The sequence below is a fragment of the Rhinolophus hipposideros genome, assembly GCF_964194185.1.
Source record: "Rhinolophus hipposideros genome assembly, chromosome: 14".
Taxonomy (NCBI): domain Eukaryota; kingdom Metazoa; phylum Chordata; class Mammalia; order Chiroptera; family Rhinolophidae; genus Rhinolophus; species Rhinolophus hipposideros.
The window spans coordinates 17,171,583-17,190,757 of NC_138060.1; the positions used below are offsets into that span (position 1 = coordinate 17,171,583).

Below are 19,175 nucleotides of genomic sequence, written 5' to 3' on the forward strand. Positions count from 1 at the left end.
CATTCAAAAATTATTCTTGGAAAAAGTAGTTCATGAATGAAAATGGGAAATAGAAAGGAAGGTATCTATAATGCTCCTACCTCCCATCATTTTTAATAGGTTTGAGATATCGCTCATGTACCATAAAATTCACCTTTGAAAAGGACAATTGAGTAATTTTTAGTATATTGATAGAGTCGTGCAATCATCATGACTATGTAATTTTAAAACTATGTAATTTTCATCACCTCCCCGTAAAGCCCCATACTCTTTAGTAGTTGTTCTCCATCCCACTGTCTCCCAGCAATTATCATTTCAATATATTTTTTTCTTATCTATTGTATTACTTTCCCTTACTATGGTATCTTGGCCGTATTTTTGTTTGTGGATTATGGTATATTCATTTAGTTTCTTTCTCTCTCTTTCTCTCTCTCTCTCTCTCTATATATATATATATACATACATATATATATACATATATATACATACACACATATACATATATACATATAAAATATTAAAATATATATGAAAAAATATTAAAAATATATAATAAAATATTAAAGTCCATAAGCATTGTGTGAATACAGCAATTGGTATCCATTTTTCACAACAGAGAAAGAAATAAAGGTACAGGCCTGTGATTCTAGTTCATTAATAAAATTTGAGTTTGAGTGATTAGGCTACTTAGAACCAGTATATTTACATTTCCGTATATATTTTTCAAGTTAAAATTTGTAAAAGGAGGTTCATCTCAGACTCCTCACTTAAAATTCCACTGAGAGCACAGGTATGCATACAGAAATGGTGTTTAAAAGTAGAAATGAATAAAACAGTTGAATAGAAAGCCTAGTACTGACATTTCAGATGACTTTTTAAAGCCTCCCTCAGACTGTCTTTTAAATAATGATAACATTAAATAATAGTACAGAATTAAAATTCAGATATTATGTATCCTTTAAAAATAAACAGCATATATGATAATATATATTTATAATATATATGTGTTATATTTTGTATATAATTTTAAATATATAATTACATTTTGTATATAATTTATATATACATATATATACATATACATATATATATATATATATATATATATATATATATATATATATATGTAATTTATTTCTATTTAACCTGTCAGGATTTCTTTTTTGACTTGGAGAGGAAACTTATACATGTTGTAGGGAAGATGTTGAGGAAAATTTGCCTTCATTGGTTGATGTGAGCTTTTGTCTATTTGCTTTCTGTTCCCTCACATGTGTGGTGACAGTTAGGGCTAAAATAATTCTGTGATCAGGAGTTGAGAGAATTCCCCCTTTGGTCTCATCCTCCCGAGCAGGGGAGATAGGAGATGATGTTGCTTTCTGTCTGTTTCGCCCACATCAGCAGATGGAGTGAAGAAGTAGCTAAGTTATATCAGGATGACGTGACAGGCACCTCGCCAGGCCTTGTTGCTTATCCAGATGAATTGGCCCTTCGGTCGGATGGGCAGCATTCATATCAGTAATTGCTGGACCCTCCCGGAACTGGCCATTCCCGGAGGGGGAGCCAGGAGCAAGAAACTTGGCTCTAAGGTACATCTGAGAAAATATATAAGACAGACCTCAGTTGGCAGTGTAATTATTATTTTTTCGTCATTTGGTCATTTGTCATTGGTGATTGTTCACCATTCTAACATTTTGAAGACTTCTAGCAGCATGTAGCTTACACCACCAGAGGATGTCCTGACTTTCAGCCGCAAACCTGGTGAGGTCTGGCTGGTTCCACATCTCTCCAGTGTTGTTTCCCACAGTTAGCCTTCTTGAGAACTTGTTAGCATCTTGAAAACTTGTATGCAGCTTGCATACAAGTCATACAAGTTTGCGGACAAGTCAGAAGACGTCTTGGCTTCTAGCAATGACAACAGCAACAGCAGCGTTCTTGAGAACTTGTTAACACCTTGAAAACTTATATGCAGCTTGTAGCTTACAACATCCAAAGACGCCTTGACTTCTAGCAACAACAACGGCAACAGCAGCAGCGTTCTTGGGAACTTGTAAGCAGTGGTGTGGGAGACGCCTGAGTTTCTCTCAGCTATGGACCTGGCAACGTTTTGATTTATGACTTTTCCAGTGCTGTTCCCCACCCCGGTTTGGTGAGCTCTTGGTATCTGCTGTAATAGTTACTATCCTATAGAGCTTCCTACTGCTTTTGGATACTCCTTACTGATGTTATTCGTGTATTTAGCCAAGTGATTTTTGATCAATACTAAGCATGTTGGATCTCTTAAACTTAATGTGATTGTGTACTCGTTTGATATGACATTGTTATCAATGTATGTAGTTTAGTCTTAACCACCTTTACTTTCTGACATTAGCATATTCTATTAATTGCCTTTGTCCTTTGCTATTGCATATTGCTAAATGAATTGATTAGATATTGCTAAATAAATAAATTAGCCCTTCTCTAGCTTGTGCTCTCCCCCTTTGCTTTTCCCTGCTCGTCATTGCACATGTCTGTCAAATAACATATAACTTAATAATGGTTGAATGAATGACCCTCTACTTTATCTAGTAGTGTCTTGTATTGAAGGGTGCTACTCATAGTTTACTCAGATTTTATTAATCACATACAATCTGCTCCTTAGATAGGACTATAGTACAGTACTATTTTCAAGATGTTTTCTTTCCCCACCTTTCAGTTACCAAGTAATCCTTTCTTAAAACAGGCTGAAACTCTTTTTAAAAATTAATGTTTAATTATAGTTGACTTACAATATTATATTAGTCTCAAGTGTATAACATATTGATTCAACATTTAAATATCTTATAAAGTGATCACCACAATAAGTCTAGGAACCATCTGTCATCATGTATAGTTATTGTGATATTATTGACCATATTCCCTATGCTGTACATTATATCCCCACAACTTATTTCATAACTAGAAGTATGTACTTCTTAATCCCCTGCCCCTTTTCTGCCCATCCTACTCCCTTCCTCCCCTCTGGCAACCATCATTTTGTTCTCTGTATCTATGAGTTTGTTTCTGTTTCATTTTGTTTGTTCATTTCTTTTGTTTTTTAGATTCCACGTATAAGTGAAATCATATGGTATTTTTCTTTCTCTGTGCAACTTATTTAACTTAACATAAAATGCTTTCTGGTCTATGATGTTGCTTATGGCAAGATTTTCTCCTTTGGAATGGCTGAGTAATACTCCAATATTCCATTACATATATATGTAATTACATATGTATATATATATATATATATATACATATTGTATATACATGTGGTCATCTTTTTAATCCATTCATCTACCAATGGATACCTAGGTTGCTGTCATATCTTGGCTGTTGTAAACAATGTTGTAATGAACATAGGGATGTATATATATTTGTATTAGTGTTTTTGTTTTCTTTGGATAAATATCCAGAAGTGGAATTGCATAGTTGTATAGTAGTTCTATTTTTAATTTTTTGAGGACTCTTCATACTGTTTTATATAGTGGCTGCACGAGTTTATAATCCCAACAACAGTGCACTCACTAAGGTTCCCTTTTCTCCATATCATTGCCAGTGCTTGTTGTTTGTTGTCCTTTTGTAATAGCCATTCTCATTAGGTGTGAGGTGGTATCTCGTGGTTTTGATTTGCATTTCCCTAATGATTAGTGATGTTGTACATCTTTTCATGTGTCTATTGCCTACCTGTATGTCTTCTTTGGAGAAATATCTATTCAGGATGTCTGTCCATTTTTTAAATTGGGTTGTTTGTTTTATTGATGTTGAGTTGTATGAGTTTTTTAAATATATTTTGGATATTAACCCCTGATCAGATATATCATTTACAAATATGTTGTCCAATCCAGTTGGTTGCTTTTTGTTTTGTTGATGGTGTCCTTCGTTGTGCAAAAGTGTTTTAGTTTGATGTAGTCCTGTTTATTTTTGCCTTTGCCCGAGGAGGAATATCCAAAAAAATATTGTTAAGACCGATATCAAAGAGTCTACTGCTTATGTTTTCTTCTAGGAGTTTTGTGGTTTCAGGCATTACATTTAAGTCATTAATTCATTTTGAATTTATTTTTGTATATGGTGTAAGAACGTGGTCATTTTTTTGCATCTTTCTGTCCAGTTTTTCCAACACTATCTTTAAAAGAGATTATCTTTTCCCCATTGTATATTCTTTCCTTCTTTGTTGTAGATTAATTGACCATATAGGCATGGGTTTATTTTTGGGCTCTTTATTCTATTCCATTGATCTGTGTTGTCTGTTTTTGTGCCAGTACTGTAATGTTTTGATTACTATAGCTTTGTAGAATATAGTTGGAAATCAGGGAGTATGACACCTTCAACTTTGTTCTTTTTTTCTCAAGACTGCTTTAACTCTTTGAGATCTTTTGTGAGTTCATACAAATTTTAGGATTATTTGTTTTAGCTCTGTGAAAAATGCTATTGGCATTTAGAAAGGGATTGAATTGAATCTGTAGTGAAACATTTTTTTTTCTTTTAAGTCTAGAGATGTGCTTTTCACACCTTCATGTGTGTCTACAGTTTACCTGGGGGTCTTGTTGAAATGCAGGTTCAGATTCTGCCCATCTGAGGTGGGACCTGAGGTTCTTCCTTTCTGACAAGATCCCAGGTGAGGCTGATGCTGCTCGTCTAATGACCACACTCTGAGTAGAATGGAGGTCACTTATACCCACCTTCCAGAGGGGGAGTTACTCAAAAAGGAGAGGGCTTAGTGAAAAACAAACCAACAAACAAAACTCCGCTTATGAACATTTTGAATGGCAAGGACTAGAGTTTGGATAAGGAATCCTTGTAGCTCAAAGCCTGCAAAATTAGTAGTTAAATGATCGTCACCTAGCTATTTGAAATGATATTAGTTTAGGTAAAACCTCTTACCCATTTTAAAAATGCTTAGATGAGTAGCAGTTTTGTTAAATGGAAATGACAGAAGAGGGAAGAGAAAATGATGGAAGGAAATTGCAATAAATATTTTAAAATGTTATTTAAAGATGCAAGAATGCATTAAAAGGATTATACATCACAATCAAGTGGGGTGCATTCCAGGAGTACAAGGGTGGTTCAACATATCCAAATCCATCAATGTGAAACACCACATAAACAAAATAAAGGATAAAAATCATATGATTATATTAATAGATACAGAAAAAGCATTTGACAAGATACACCATCCATTTATGATTAAAACACTTAATAAAATGGGTATAGAAGGAAAGTACCTCAACATAATACAGGCCATATATAACAAACCCTCAGTTGATATCATACTTAATGGTGAAAAACTGCTTTTCCTTTAAAATCAGGAACAAGAGAGGGATGCCCCTGTCATCATGGTTTTTCAACATAGTGTTGGAAGTCCTAGACAGAGCAATCAGGCAAGAAAAAGAAATAAAAGGCATCCAAATTGGGAATGAAGAAGTTAAATTGTCATTTTTTGAGGATGACATGATTCTTTATATAGAAAACCCTAAAGATACCACCAAAAAACTATTAGAAACAATAAACAAATACAGTAAAGTTGCAGGATACAAAGTCGACAAAAATCAATTGCATTCCTATATACTAATAATGAAATTTCAGGAAAAGAAATGAAATTTTTTTTTTTTGCAATTGCAATGAAAAGAACAAAATACCTGGAATAAAAAACTTAATAAAAAATGTTAAGGACCTATACACTGAAAACTGTAAGACATTATTAAAAGAAATTGAAGAAGACACAAAGAAATGGAAAGATATTCCTTGTTGATGGATTGGAAGAATCAACATTGTTAAAATGGTCATATTACCTGAAGTAATATATAGATTTAATATAATTCTCATAAAAATCTCAATGGCAATTTTTAAAGAAATAGAAAAAAAAATCATCAGATTTGTATGGAATCATAAAAGATCCTGAATAGCCAAAGCAATCCTAAGAAAAAAGAACAAGCCTGAAGGTATCACACTCCCTGACTTCAATTTATACTACAAAGTGACAATAATCAAAACAGCATGGTACTGACAGAAAAACAGACACACAGATCAATGGAATTGAGAACCCAGAAATAAACCCACATGTATATAGGCAGATAATTTTCAACGAAGGAGCCAAAAACAGACCAGGGAGAAAAGAAAGCCTCTTCAATAAATGGTGCTGGGAAAATTGGAAAGCCACATGCAAAAGAATGAAATTAGACTGCTATCTGTCACCATATACCAAAATTAACTCAAAATGGATCAAAGACCTAAGCATAAGACCTGAAACAATAAACTGCATAGAAGAAAACATAGGTACTAAACGTATGGACCTTGGGTTCAGATAGGATTTTATGAATTTGACCTCAAAGGCAAGGGAAACAAAAGCAAAAATAAATGAATGAGACTACATCAAACTAAAAAGCTCCTGCACAGCAAAAGAAACTGTCAACAAAATAAAGAGGCAACCAACTGAATGGGAGAAGATATTTGCAAACAACACCTCCAATAAGGGGCTAATATCCAAAATATATAAAGAACTCATTCTACTCAACAACAAAAACAAACAAACAATCCATTTAAAAATTGGTCAGAGGACTTGAACAGACACTTCTCCCAAGAAGACATACACATGACCAACAAATAAATGAAAAAATGCTCAACTTCACTAGCTCTTAGGGAAATGCAAATCAAAACTACAAGAGATACCACTTCACACCTGTTTGAATGGCTGTTATCAACAAGACAAGGAATGACAAGTGTTGGAGAGGCTATGGAGAAAAAGGAACCCTCATGCACTGTTGGTGGAAATGCAGACTGGTGCAGCCACTATGGAAAACAGTATGAAGGTTCCTCAAAAAATTCAGAATAGAATTACCATATGATCCAGAAATCCCTCTTCTGGGTATCTACCCCCAAAATCTGAAAACATTTATCTGTAAAGATATATATACCCTATGTTCATTGCAGCATTATTCATGGTGACCAAGACATGGAAACAACCAAAGTGTCCTTTGATAGGTGATTGGATAAAGATGTGGTACATATATGCAATGGAATATTACTCAGCCATAAGAAAAGATGAAATACTGCTATTTATGACAACAGAGATTATTATGTTAAGCTAAAAAGTCAGAAAAAGTTGAGAACCATATGACTTCACTCAACTACTATGGGCTATAAAACAAAGCAACAAACAAACAAGACAAAGAAACAAAGAAAAACTCATAGACACAGACAATAGTTTAGTGGTTACCAAAGGGTAAGGGGGGGAGGACAGGTGGTAAAAGAGGGAAAAGGGGGTCAAACATACGATGACAGAAGGAGAACTGACTGGGTGGTGAACACATAATGCAATAATAGATGAGGTATTATAGAATTGTACACTTGAAACCTATGTAATTTTGCTAAACAATATCACCCCTATATATATATAGTATATATATTATATATATTATATATATATTATATATTATATATTATATATATATATATATATAAGACTTTAAAAATTGCTAAGGAATTTAAATAAAGGAGCTATTTTCTAAGAACTGCTTGTGGCTGTGACAATTAATAATGGAAAAGTTCTAATTTTAACCATGATTTCTATTATTACGTGTTTTGGGTTGCTTTCATAAACACATTTAAAAAATATCAATATTACCTTTTACTTTACTTTTCTTTCTTTTTTTTTTCTACCTGTCCTGGTTGAGCAGTGTCGACAGCAGAGGCTGCAACTATCATTTATTTGTTTATATAGAACTGGCTACAAGTAGGGAAAGAAACTTATCCTTCAAAATCCAAATAGTTGGTATTCTGGAGAGCCTCTTATAGAGTTATTTGTAGACCAGTTAATGGGAAATCAACTGTATCCATCTTTGAATTAGTCTTAGAACAACTGTTTGCTGTTTTTCCTTATTTAAAAAATGCTAAAGCACTTAGTATTTAGCTTCCTGTCATTGCATTTATTTGATGATCAAAAATTTCTGTTCATTAGGCTTTTTTTCCATGCTCAAATGGGAGAGAAATTTTAATTCTGGGCCTCCAGCCACCACCACTGTCTCAACAGTAATGATAATGGTGGATATTTGTTGAGCATCATTATGTGCCAGGTCCTACATTTTGTGCTTTATGTGAACTTGTTCACCTACTCGATGAGCATCTCATGTGGTCTTTGTGTGAACCCTGTAACTTAGTTATGATTATTATTTCCTGTTTATGGATGAATAATTTGATGCTCAGGGTACTTAAGTAATTTGTCCAAGGTGACATAGACTGTCGTAGATAGGCCCAGGATTCAAAACCCCACTCTTCACTACTGTTCTTGGAAGCCCAGACAAGTTTATTTATTTACCCCAGATCATATAATTGGTTAGTAGCAAAGCTGGAATTAAAACTTAAGTCCTTAACTCTCAGCTCAGTCCAATATTCCAATACTATGCCACCTGATAGTATTGGTCTGTAATGAAAACCAGAACCCCTCCTTGCTTACGAAAGCAGCTGCCAAGAGGGCTTTCCCATGTATACTGTTCTTGGTGTTATGAATCTTGGCAAAATGTCCCATAATATCAACCAAAGTGGGTTCCACAGTTACTACTGACAGCTTGTCTGTGTGAGAAACTCAGGGTTCCTGTGCTTTGGTGCTTTTAAAAAATCACCTATCAATATTCCTTGTTTATCTATGTGTACTTATTCTATCTTAAAGGAGAGAGCCTAGGACCATATGTCTAAATATTAATTTTTTATACTTTTCTCAGCAGAGCAACTCTTCCACAGCACACGGGGGCCACATGTTTTTGGCTGACGTCTGCTGTTTGTCTTTTCACACACATGCAGGTTTGGAGCCATGAGGAGTGCTGTACATCCTGCACGTGGGATTATGGAAAAAGGGATCAGAGAACCTGCCCTTAAAATTTGATTAGAGACAAACTGGAAAATGATAAATAGGAAAATAAAGTCACAGAAGAAGTAGAGCAAGCCAACTTGTCTGCAGAGAGAATTCTGTTTTCTTTGAAAGAGTTATGTTAAAGCCCTTGCTTGAGAAGGCGTATGGATTTATTAAAAAAAGTTCAAGACTTTTGGGAATAAGCCAATTCATATTTTTATATAGCTCAGAGACGGTTTTCATAGCAATGAAACCCTGAACTGCTTTATAGTACAAAACTTTATCTTTTTTTGTTTTTTCTTCTTAGTGTGGAAAAGAGCTTAGGTCACAGATTTTTTTCAAATTTGCCAGGAACTCATATTTTCCATGTTTGGGATAAGACACAGTAGATTCTAAACATCTGGCCAGTCCCTATTTAAATAATTGTGTGTTCCATGCACATCATATATATATATACATATATATATATATACACATATACACATATACACATATATATTATACACACATATATGTGTGTATATATATAAGCTACACACACACACAATTATATTTTCATTCAATTTTTTTGTGTTTTAGACTTTCAAAAATCTGTGTTTGATTCTGACTCCAGTAGCTATTGGAAATCACTCTTCTAAATTCTGGCTAAGGCAAAGTGTATTCCCCCTCCCCCCCGCCCTTTTCTTATAAACTCAAGTATGGCTTAGTTTCTTGTATTTTTATTGCTCTCCTTTTTTCAAAATTAAGTGACTATGGGAGCTTGTAAGAGTTGTACAAAGTGAAGTTCTACAGTATTTTTAGAGCAGGGGGACTTTAGAATTGGCTGGAGGAAACCTCAATTTTAGACACTGGCCCGTATCTGCTAGCAACGTGATTGCAGTCAAATCCCTTAAGCCCGCCCAATTTATCCCCTTGTGAAGTGAATAGTGCTGGCAGTATTGTCAGAAGACTGAGCCGTAGACGTGAGAGAACCGGACAGAGTAAACTGAGGTCAAGGACAGTCTCCTCCCCACCGTTCTCCCACTCCACACCTAACTACAGCAAAGCAAAGAGGAATGGAAACCCGTTCTGCCTCACATTGTTCCCCTGTGCCAACCGTCTGGTGAGACAATTTCACTTTTGGTCCTTACATCTTTCTGTTCACATTTCACTCACTATTGATTGAATTCGTATTATATTCTAATTTTGGGGGTATAATCCAATTTTGGCCCAGAACCTGCCCTTGAGAAGCTCACTTTCTCTCTTTCAATCTTTCTTTCTTTGTTTCTCTTTCTTGAAGATTACCTTTTTTTAAGCACAATGATGCTTTGAAACATATGTTTGCTTTTATCTGGCTGTTGTGTCCTGGGAGGGCCTACCAGAAAATGTAGCCTGCCATAATACCAGAAAGAGAAGTTGGTATGACCTCCTCTACTGTCTGAGACTTGGAATCAGTTGGTCAGCCTCATCTTTTTAGCTCCCATTTTGTCTACCTATGTTTAACGGATGGGCCAATGATTTTAAACTTCTTTTTTTTCCTGTGGACTGGAAATGGGGCTAGTCTTTACTACCAAGGTCAGAGTTCAAATTGTGCAATTAAGTATATATGTAAGGGGAGGAGGTTAAAAAGAACTGGGTTGAAGGCTAAGTAGTGTGATAAGTATGATGCACTTTATTTGTATTCCTAGCAGATGACTGCGAAGAATAGCCTAGATGCTCATTGTCATGCTTTCTTTGCTTCCTTCCACCATATCCTCAGTGGCAGGCTGTGAAGAAGGGAATTTGCCTTTTAAGCTTTAATTCCTTGAGGAACACTGGAGAGTGATGCCAGAATCAGGGCGGGGAACAAAAAGCTTTCTGAATATTCATCCAACCACGGACTCACTTTTGTACTCGAAGGGAATTCGCTCTTTTGCCTGTTCCACCTGTGCCACAAGTGTTAAGTTGACTGCAGTTTGACTGAGACCCAGGCCTGAGGCTGGATGACCTGGTAATGTCCTATCCCGATGTAGGAGGCCATTGGAAGGGCTTCTCTCTCCAGATGTGCAGTGGAATGGAAGCCACAGAAGTAGTGGTGGAGGCTTTGGGAAGTTGAGACCACAGTGATGACGGGGAGATTCCAAAGAGATGGCCCTAGAATATGGCCTGGCAGGTGGCTGCTTGGTAGATAGGTACCTGATGTAGAGAACAAGCTCAAAAGAATGCTTTTGATTATTGATCCAGTGGGGTTTGGGTAACTACCTTAAAAGAAATGTGCTTTCACAGTTGAGAAGGGGGTGTGTGCGTGTGTGTGTGTGTGTGTGTGTGTGTGTGTGTGTGTGTGTGTTTCAATCTGAAGGGACTGAATAATCTGGGAATGGGGGAAATTGAAAATTGTGCATCGTTTTTCTTCATTTTTGACCCTTCTCTAAGGTGCTTTGGCTTTGCTAGAGATTTCACTTGTACTATTCCCTGACCTTTCAGAACTAGTTTTTAGTGAGCTTGTCTTCTAATAGCTAACTCTAATTAGCTAAGAGTCTAACTCTAAGGACTTAGAAAGGTGGTCTCAATAAATTGTCCTTGGAGTGTCCCATGCTATTTAATTATTGGATAAGACCCAATGATGTGTAAGTGAAGTGATTTATGAGGTGTGATCAAACAATATGATGAATGTTTAAATTAAAAAAATTATTACAGTGAAAGACACATTGCCATTAATCCCCCTCAGAATACTGCCCCTTGGCAACAAACACACTTATCCCGTCGTCCTTCTTGCCACTTTCTGAAGCAGTTCTGGAAGTCCTCTTTCGTGAGTGTCTTTAGTTGCACTATCGTTGCTGTCTCGATGTCCTGAATCATTTTGCCTTTGGGGAAGAGCCAGAAGTTGCACGGTGCCTGATCTGGTGAATAAGGTGGATGAGGACACACCGTAATTTTTTATTTGACAGGAATTGCCATATGCCAGAAACGATGTGTGACAGGGAGCGTTGTCATGACGGAGGATGATTTGCAGCACACTTTAACACACACCTTCTCCCAAGTGTAGCTCACACCCAGCTGACTGCACTGAACAAGTTGGAACTCGTCACACACTGTTACTGAGATTCGATGCACCTCTTCCCGTATTGAAGATCTCTGCCTTTCCATTGGATGGCTCTCGGCAGCAGCCTTTACCGTATTTTTATCATACCCCGTAGGTTATTGCTCATTCTGCTTGAAAGAGACACCACTGCCATTTCCTAAGTTGTTAAAGTGGAGAGATACCCCTTTTTTGACTCTTAGGTTTAGTGGGGTGTATACCAGGATGGAGTCTAGGACCCCAGAAACTGAAATTCTGGCTTTGGCAGTGTGTGTGTACTCTTGTACTCACACACTTAACCTGTGTGATCTGATTTTCTTATTTGTGAAATGAGGTAAACAAGCTAATCTTCAAGGTCTTTTTGAGCTCCAAGAGTTCTGATTCCGTGTCCCCAGCGTGTCAGGTGGGTTATATCTCTCAGAATGTGGGTTTTCGTTGCTGTTCTCACAGCAGCATATTCTACCCTGTCCTGACTAAGTGCTGACTCTGTACTTGGTATTTTCTAGAGCTCTATATGTATTAATTCATTTACATCTCACAATAACCCTATGTTGTAGGATTTATTACTCTCCCCCTTTTACAAATGAGGAAACTGACACACAGAGAGGACATTCTTTTCAGTGGATTATTTATTAAAAGTCTTATTTTTATATTTTAGAATTGAAATTGTCTGGGTTAAATATCTAACTAGAGATGGCTATTTGGTAAATGAATTTTGAAACTTGATTGAATTGAATCTCTTAAAAGTAGAACACTGAGGGAGGAGTGAGAGGGAGGGAAAGAGGGAAGGTGGGGAGAGAGAGAGAGAGAGAGAGAGAGAGAGAGAGAGAGAGAGAGAGAGAGAGAGAGAGAGAGAGAGATTGCTTTAAATTCTCTCACCATCCTCTAGTATATGATGCCGAAAGTATATACGATCAAGACTATTAAGGTGCATGCATTTTGCTCAAGAATCCATTTTAGGAACAAATTGGTTTCTGCTTAGTTTTAAATATCTTAAAAGAGTCACCCCAATAAACTTAAGTTACAAAAAAAATACAAAAAGAGAATGAAAACTAAATGACACGTGGATTTGAGAAATTTTAGGACAATAAATTTTAGTTTGATTATCAATTGCATTTGGTCATGCTGAAGTCATTTAGTGACTAATAAAATGGCTACCTGGAAAATAGATTTTGCTTATTAATAAGTGTACAATCATGACAGCTTTGCATGAGACTGGTTAGTGTGGCTAATTTTTAATTTTGAGAATTACCGTAACTCACAATTGCCCACCTGTCGTCACCACTCCTGCACTCTTCTCCCCATTCTTTTTTCATTCTTTCCCATTCCACTGCCCATTCTTTTTCTAGCCATCTTGAGGTATTTCTGCCAGTTCAGAAACTAGATGGTATTGTGGTTTGAGCAGGGGGGCTGGGATTAGAATGCCTGGGTGAACATCTGGCTATGCCACTGACTTAGCTGGGTGCCTGGAGCAAGTTACTTAACCACTTTGCATTTCCGTTTTCTTGTCCATTAAGTGGAGATCATAACAGTGGCTACCTCCTCACAGGGTGTTTGTGATGAGTGAAAAAGCTTAGAACAATGTGTGGCGTGTGGTAAAACAGTATCCACATACTTGCTCTAACTGTTCTTTCATAGGTCTGTTCTGTCTTTACCTCTGGGTGTTTGCACTTGCTCTTCTCTTTCTATCATTCTTCTCGGGGCTGATTTTCATTTGCTCTTCAAGATGCAGCTCAGTGGTGGCTCTTTGTTTGGGGTGTTTTCCCACATGTCTTTAGCCTGGGTTATATCCTCTCTGAATGTCCAGCCTGGCTATGACTTCTGTCATGACTACTATCAGTTTGCTTGTCCACGTAGACTGTGAGCATGGACCATTTGTTTTCCTTTCTTTGCTTTTTTTGATATTTCATGAGTATGAGGAACATACTGGGTAAATATATATTGAATTGATAAATGGACCAAGTTTCCTTTCCTTTTCTTTCCTTCTTTCTTTCCTTCCTTCCTTCCTTCCTTCCTTCCTTCCTTCCTTCCTTCCTTCCTTCCTTCCTTTTTTCCTTCCTTCCTTCTTTTCTTCCTTCCTTCCCTCCCTCCTTTCATTCTTCTTCTCTACTTTCCTTCCTTCTTTTTTATGCTCTTCCTTTCTACCAAACTTCCTTCCTCACTTTGCTTTTAAACCTGGCGCTTGATGCTTTAGGGTTCTCACAGGAACCCTATGAGGCAGGCATTAGGAGTACTTCCATTTTGCAGGTGTGGAAACAAAGGATCAGGGCAATAGGCAACTTGCCCATCCAAAGGGGCAACTTCCTTACAAAGTTGACTTCCAATGGTCGCTGTCTCTGCTGAAAGAATTTTGGTATTTTTTCTTTGGAATTCCCTTCTGGCCAGTCTAGGAACCACATAAAAAAAAAAAAACAATCTTATTTTTGGTCACTCTCAGAAAGGATGATTTCCAATCTGATTATCCTGATTCCTCATGTTTGTCTCCAAATAAATTTGGTTCGTCTCAGAAATTCAAGCCATTTCCAAAGGACAAAGATTTCCCATCTTCAAGAATTTTTAAGTGACTAGAAGATAGTCACACTCTCTGTTCCAAGAGGCTTGGCAGCAGCCACGTCACTGGGCTGAAGGCTGCTGATACTTGTGTGGACTTTGTTTTGATGTGGTTAGGGAAGGGGGAGGGCTGGTGGAGGAAGGTCGTATTATTTTATAATCCCATGTCATGTTCTTTGTGACAGCTTCGTTGAGATATAAGTCACGTACCATACATTTCACCCATCTAATGTAAAATTCTTTGGTTTTAGTACATTCACACAGTTGTGCACCCATCACCACTATAATTCCAGAACATGTGTATCTCCTTGGGAACAAACCCTGTATCCTTTTGTAATCACCCTCCATTCTCCCCATCCCACCCCCCTGACAATCATTAATTTATTTTCTGTATATGGATTTGCTTATGCGGACATTTCATATTAATGGAATCATATAACCTGTGGTCTACATGGCATAATGTTTTCAAGATTCATCCATGTGGCAGTGTGTATTAGTACTTTATTGCTTTGTATGGCTAAATTATATTCCATTTGTGGATAGACCACATTTTATTTACTCATTCATCAGTTGATTGACATATAGGTTGTTTCCACTTTTTGGCTACTATGAGTAATGCTGCTGTGAATATTTGTGTATGAATCAATTGATGAATGGATAGATACAATGTAGTATGTCCCTATATTGGAATAATAGTCATTTATAAAATGAATGAAATACTGATACTTGCTACAATATGGGTGAATCTTGAAAACAGGCTAAGTGAAAGAAGCCACTTATTGCCTGATTCCATTGATGTGAAATGTCCAGAATAGGCAAATACATAGAGAAGGAGGGTAAATTTGTTGGTTGCCAGGGCCTGGGAAAGGGAAGGGAATGGGGAGTGACTATTAAAGGGCACAGAGTTTCTTTGGGGGATGATGAAAATGTTCTAAAATTTATTGTGTTGATGGTTGCACATTTTTTGAATATACTAAAAACACCAAATTTCACATTTTCCAGGGGTAAATTCTATTTTTAAAAAATAATTCATGGGGCTGGCCCGGTGACTCAGGCAGTTGGAGCTCCATGCTCCTAACACTGAAGGCTGTCAGTTCGATTCCCACATGCGCCAGTGCCAGATGGCTCAGTTGGTTGGAGCACATCCTCTCAACCACAAGGTTGCTGGTTTGACTCCTGCAAGGGACGGTGGGCTGCGTCCCCTGCAACTAGCGACGGCAACTGGACCTGGAGATGGGCTGCGCCCTCCACAACTAAGATTGAAAGGACAACAACTTGACTTGGAAAAAGTCCTGGAAGTACACACTGTTCCCCAATAAAGTCTTGTTCCCTTTCCCCCCCCCAAAAAAAAGTAATAGAGTTTAAAAAAAAATCCATAATGACCATCATTAAATACATACCAGTTGCTTACTCCCAGTCAGTACTCTGTGATTCACTGTAGCATGAATGAGAAACAAAGTACTTGTTCCCTCTACTCTAAGAATTTCACTGGAAATGGAAAGATGAAGTGGAGATCCATAAAGAGTTATATCAAGATGATACATCTCCCAGTGCCTGTTTCTGGATACAGGCCACACTCAGAAAGATCTCAACACCTCTGGGTGTTAGATATAGGACTTCAGAAAGATTTCAAAATGTGAACTGCTCCAATATTTATATAACTTAGACATGGTATTATGCACCCCTTACGATACTGTGAGTTCCCTGCTGCAGAAGATGCACCTTATATCCATCCGTTTTGATTCCTCTACTTGGCATTGTGTCTGGTCCATAGGCAGGAGTCTGTGTTTGTTGGGTGAATGAATACGTGCTGTTTTTGAAGCCTCCTGTTTGCTTCTGGGACAAAAGTGCTGTTAGGCTTATGGCTCCCTGCTCTGACAAGCCCCAGAGAGTTGGCCCAGTGGGGAAGGTGTTGCTGAATTCATCAACTGTTTTACTGCAAAGGTTTCTTTACTCGTAAGCGATAACTCTTTTGTTTCTCAGGTGCTTTCACTGATTTTGGTTAAAATGGTGACCTGGAATAATAATGTAGGTGCTTCTGGAGTATTATGCTTTCCTCCCTGGTGATACACCCAAGACTCTGGATCAGGGAGATTTAGGAAAATAAAAGGTGGAATAAACCTCACACTTTTTTTTTTTTTTTTAAATCATGTGTATCAAGCATCAATGCTTTGGATTCTGTGTAGCTTATGGGTCTTTGCTGTAATAAGAAATTGATTTTCTTTTTCTTTTTTTCTCTGTGAAGGTACTTTACTTTAAGTTCTTTCTGTTAAATATCCTTTGCTCGCACTGGACTTTTCTTTGTGTTGATTTTTTGCTTCATTTTTTTTTCATTTCCCATGCTGTTCAGTTACTGGATGCCAGAAGAACCAAGGTTTGTCCACTCTTTGCAGCTCATTTGTTTTCCTCTCCACAGCCTCCCCTTCTCATGTGTTTGAGCGTGTCTGTCTCTGTCTGCATTTGTTCCCTTTTGCTTGCAGATGCAGTAATCCTGTTTACTAAACCTGTTCACAGCTTTATTTGTAAAAACAAAGTCCTTGTTTGTGATGGATGCTATTATTTTCATTTTTAAACAAACATGCATTTATCATGGAAAATAATGGATAGTAGAATAAAGAACACCTTAGGAAACAAGGAATACTGAGTCTGGAGCATTGTGGGCATAAAGAAGGTGTGTTTGTGAAAGTTTCCCTCTAATCCTTTTCATGTCCTATATTAAAACTCTGTAGATATATAATTTCCCTTGTGACTGACACTAATATATCGTTTCTGTGTATGTGTACATTTCTTTTCTCCTAAGACATTCCGAAAGCATCTTTGAATTAATTCCCCCTCTCCATGTGCTGTCCCCTGCTTCTGAAGTCGCCCTGGAGGACTTCACGGCTGGCCTGTGACCTCATGATTAGCATCCCATCTTCATAGTGTGGTAGCAGCCACTAGGCCTTGGCATTTCCGTTGACGTTTTCCCTTCTTTCTCCTCTCCTGCTTCGTCTTTCTCATCACAGCACCTGCAGTTGACAATCCAGGCCCTTCAGGATGAGCTGCGCACCCAGAGAGACCTCAACCACCTTCTGCAGCAGGAGAGTGGCAACCGAGGAGCAGAGCACTTCACCATCGAACTGACGGAGGAGAACTTCCGGCGGCTGCAAGCTGAGCATGACAGACAGGCGAAGGAGCTCTTCCTGCTGAGGAAGACCTTGGAGGAGATGGAGCTGAGAATCGAAACGCAGAAACAGACCCTTAATGCTCGGGATGAGTCGATTAAAAAGCTTCTGGAGATGTTGCAAAGTAAAGGGTTGCCGTCCAAAAGTCTGGAGGATGACAATGAACGGACGCGGCGCATGGCAGAGGCTGAGTCTCAAGTCAGCCACTTAGAAGTGATTTTAGACCAGAAAGAGAAGGAAAACATACATCTTAGAGAGGTAAGGACATTCACTCTATTGCCCCAAAGCCGTATTTTACAAGTTAAAATATGTTACCAAGTTATTTACACAGGTTGGAAGATATCTACAGCCTTAACAAAATTCCCTTTGTCATCTGTTTTATAACCTTTCTGTCTGCTTATCAGCTTTGAACTGTAATTTTGCATTAGATGTTTTTCCCCGCTCACCACACATATGTTCCATTATTATTCAACATGTATTCAGGATCCAACCGTGTGCAGCATATGTCAACTCAAAGGTGGTTTACAATTGTTTTCCCACAGATGGTCATTGTTTTAGGGCCTTTTAAGTGTAGTACTGTTTAAGTTTTAGGTGTTTATCAAATATCATCTCTCTAAAGGAGCAAAATGAATCGGCGATTAGCAAAACAATGCACCTAAATATTTTTGTAGCTGAATTGGGGGTGGAATTTTCAGAAAATAAAGCCTACGGATATTTCTGGAAAGAATGGTAAAATATGAAGGCCAGTTTTGAACATTGAGGTTTCAGATCATCTTTGTCCACATTTAAATTCATTTAGACAGAGTGTTCCAGGTTTTCTGAGAGTGCATTTTGCACTTAGTAAATTAAATCATTTGAAGTCTTTCAGAGGCAGCCTCTCTGGCCTGCCACCTCCATTGAATGTCGGGGTTCTCATATATCCGAGAAAATATGGTTGGATAGAGCTTAGATAAAAATGTAGGTGACAGCTGAAGTTTGAAATTTTTTACAGCAGTTCCTAGCCACTGTGGTGGACATCTATCTCAAAAGTACCATGTGGGCAAAAATGCTACGGTAGACACAGGTCTCACAGAAGGTAGGAAACAATACAGTGACACTAAGTGTATTTTCAAAACATGCTACAACAGTAAATGAAGATTCCAAGAGATATTTGCTTCCAGACCAAACTAGATTTCTTGGCATTATGTACTTGCTCAGATGGGCAGCCCTTCTTATGAGTCACTTGTTGCGTTGTTCAGAACGGCGTCTGTGTTGGGACTGACTAATGCAGATGCTCCCAGGAGTTTTCTCTGGTATAGATTGTTTTTGCTTAGAACATGTGAACGGGATTTTGTGTCTTCAGACTTAATGTCCTCTGGGCTCATTCTCCCTTATTTTGTTTTCATGAGATTGTAGCAACATGCTTAGGAAACCACTTGGCTCAGTTTCATGTTGAGATGCTTAAAAAGGTGTTTTGTTGGGCCTGGTCTTCACATCTGTATTCCAAGACAGTCTTCTTAGAAGTGGGCCAACTTCTAAGATGGCCCCAGTGATCCCTACCTCTTGGAATTCTTGTCCTTGTGTCATCCCCTCTCCTTGAGTATAAGCT

The 19,175-nt window shown here is 37.7% G+C and overlaps 1 protein-coding gene across 1 annotated transcript in view; it reads left to right on the forward strand.

Annotated features, from left to right (window-relative positions):
* The window catches only part of ERC2 (ELKS/RAB6-interacting/CAST family member 2), a 931,911-nt gene that overhangs the window by 163,134 nt on the left and 749,602 nt on the right, over nt 1–19,175 (forward strand). Inside the window, 2 exon segments of the mRNA XM_081072100.1 lie at nt 16,774–16,797; nt 17,429–17,845. Of these exon segments, the coding sequence (XP_080928226.1) occupies nt 16,774–16,797; nt 17,429–17,845 (441 nt within the window).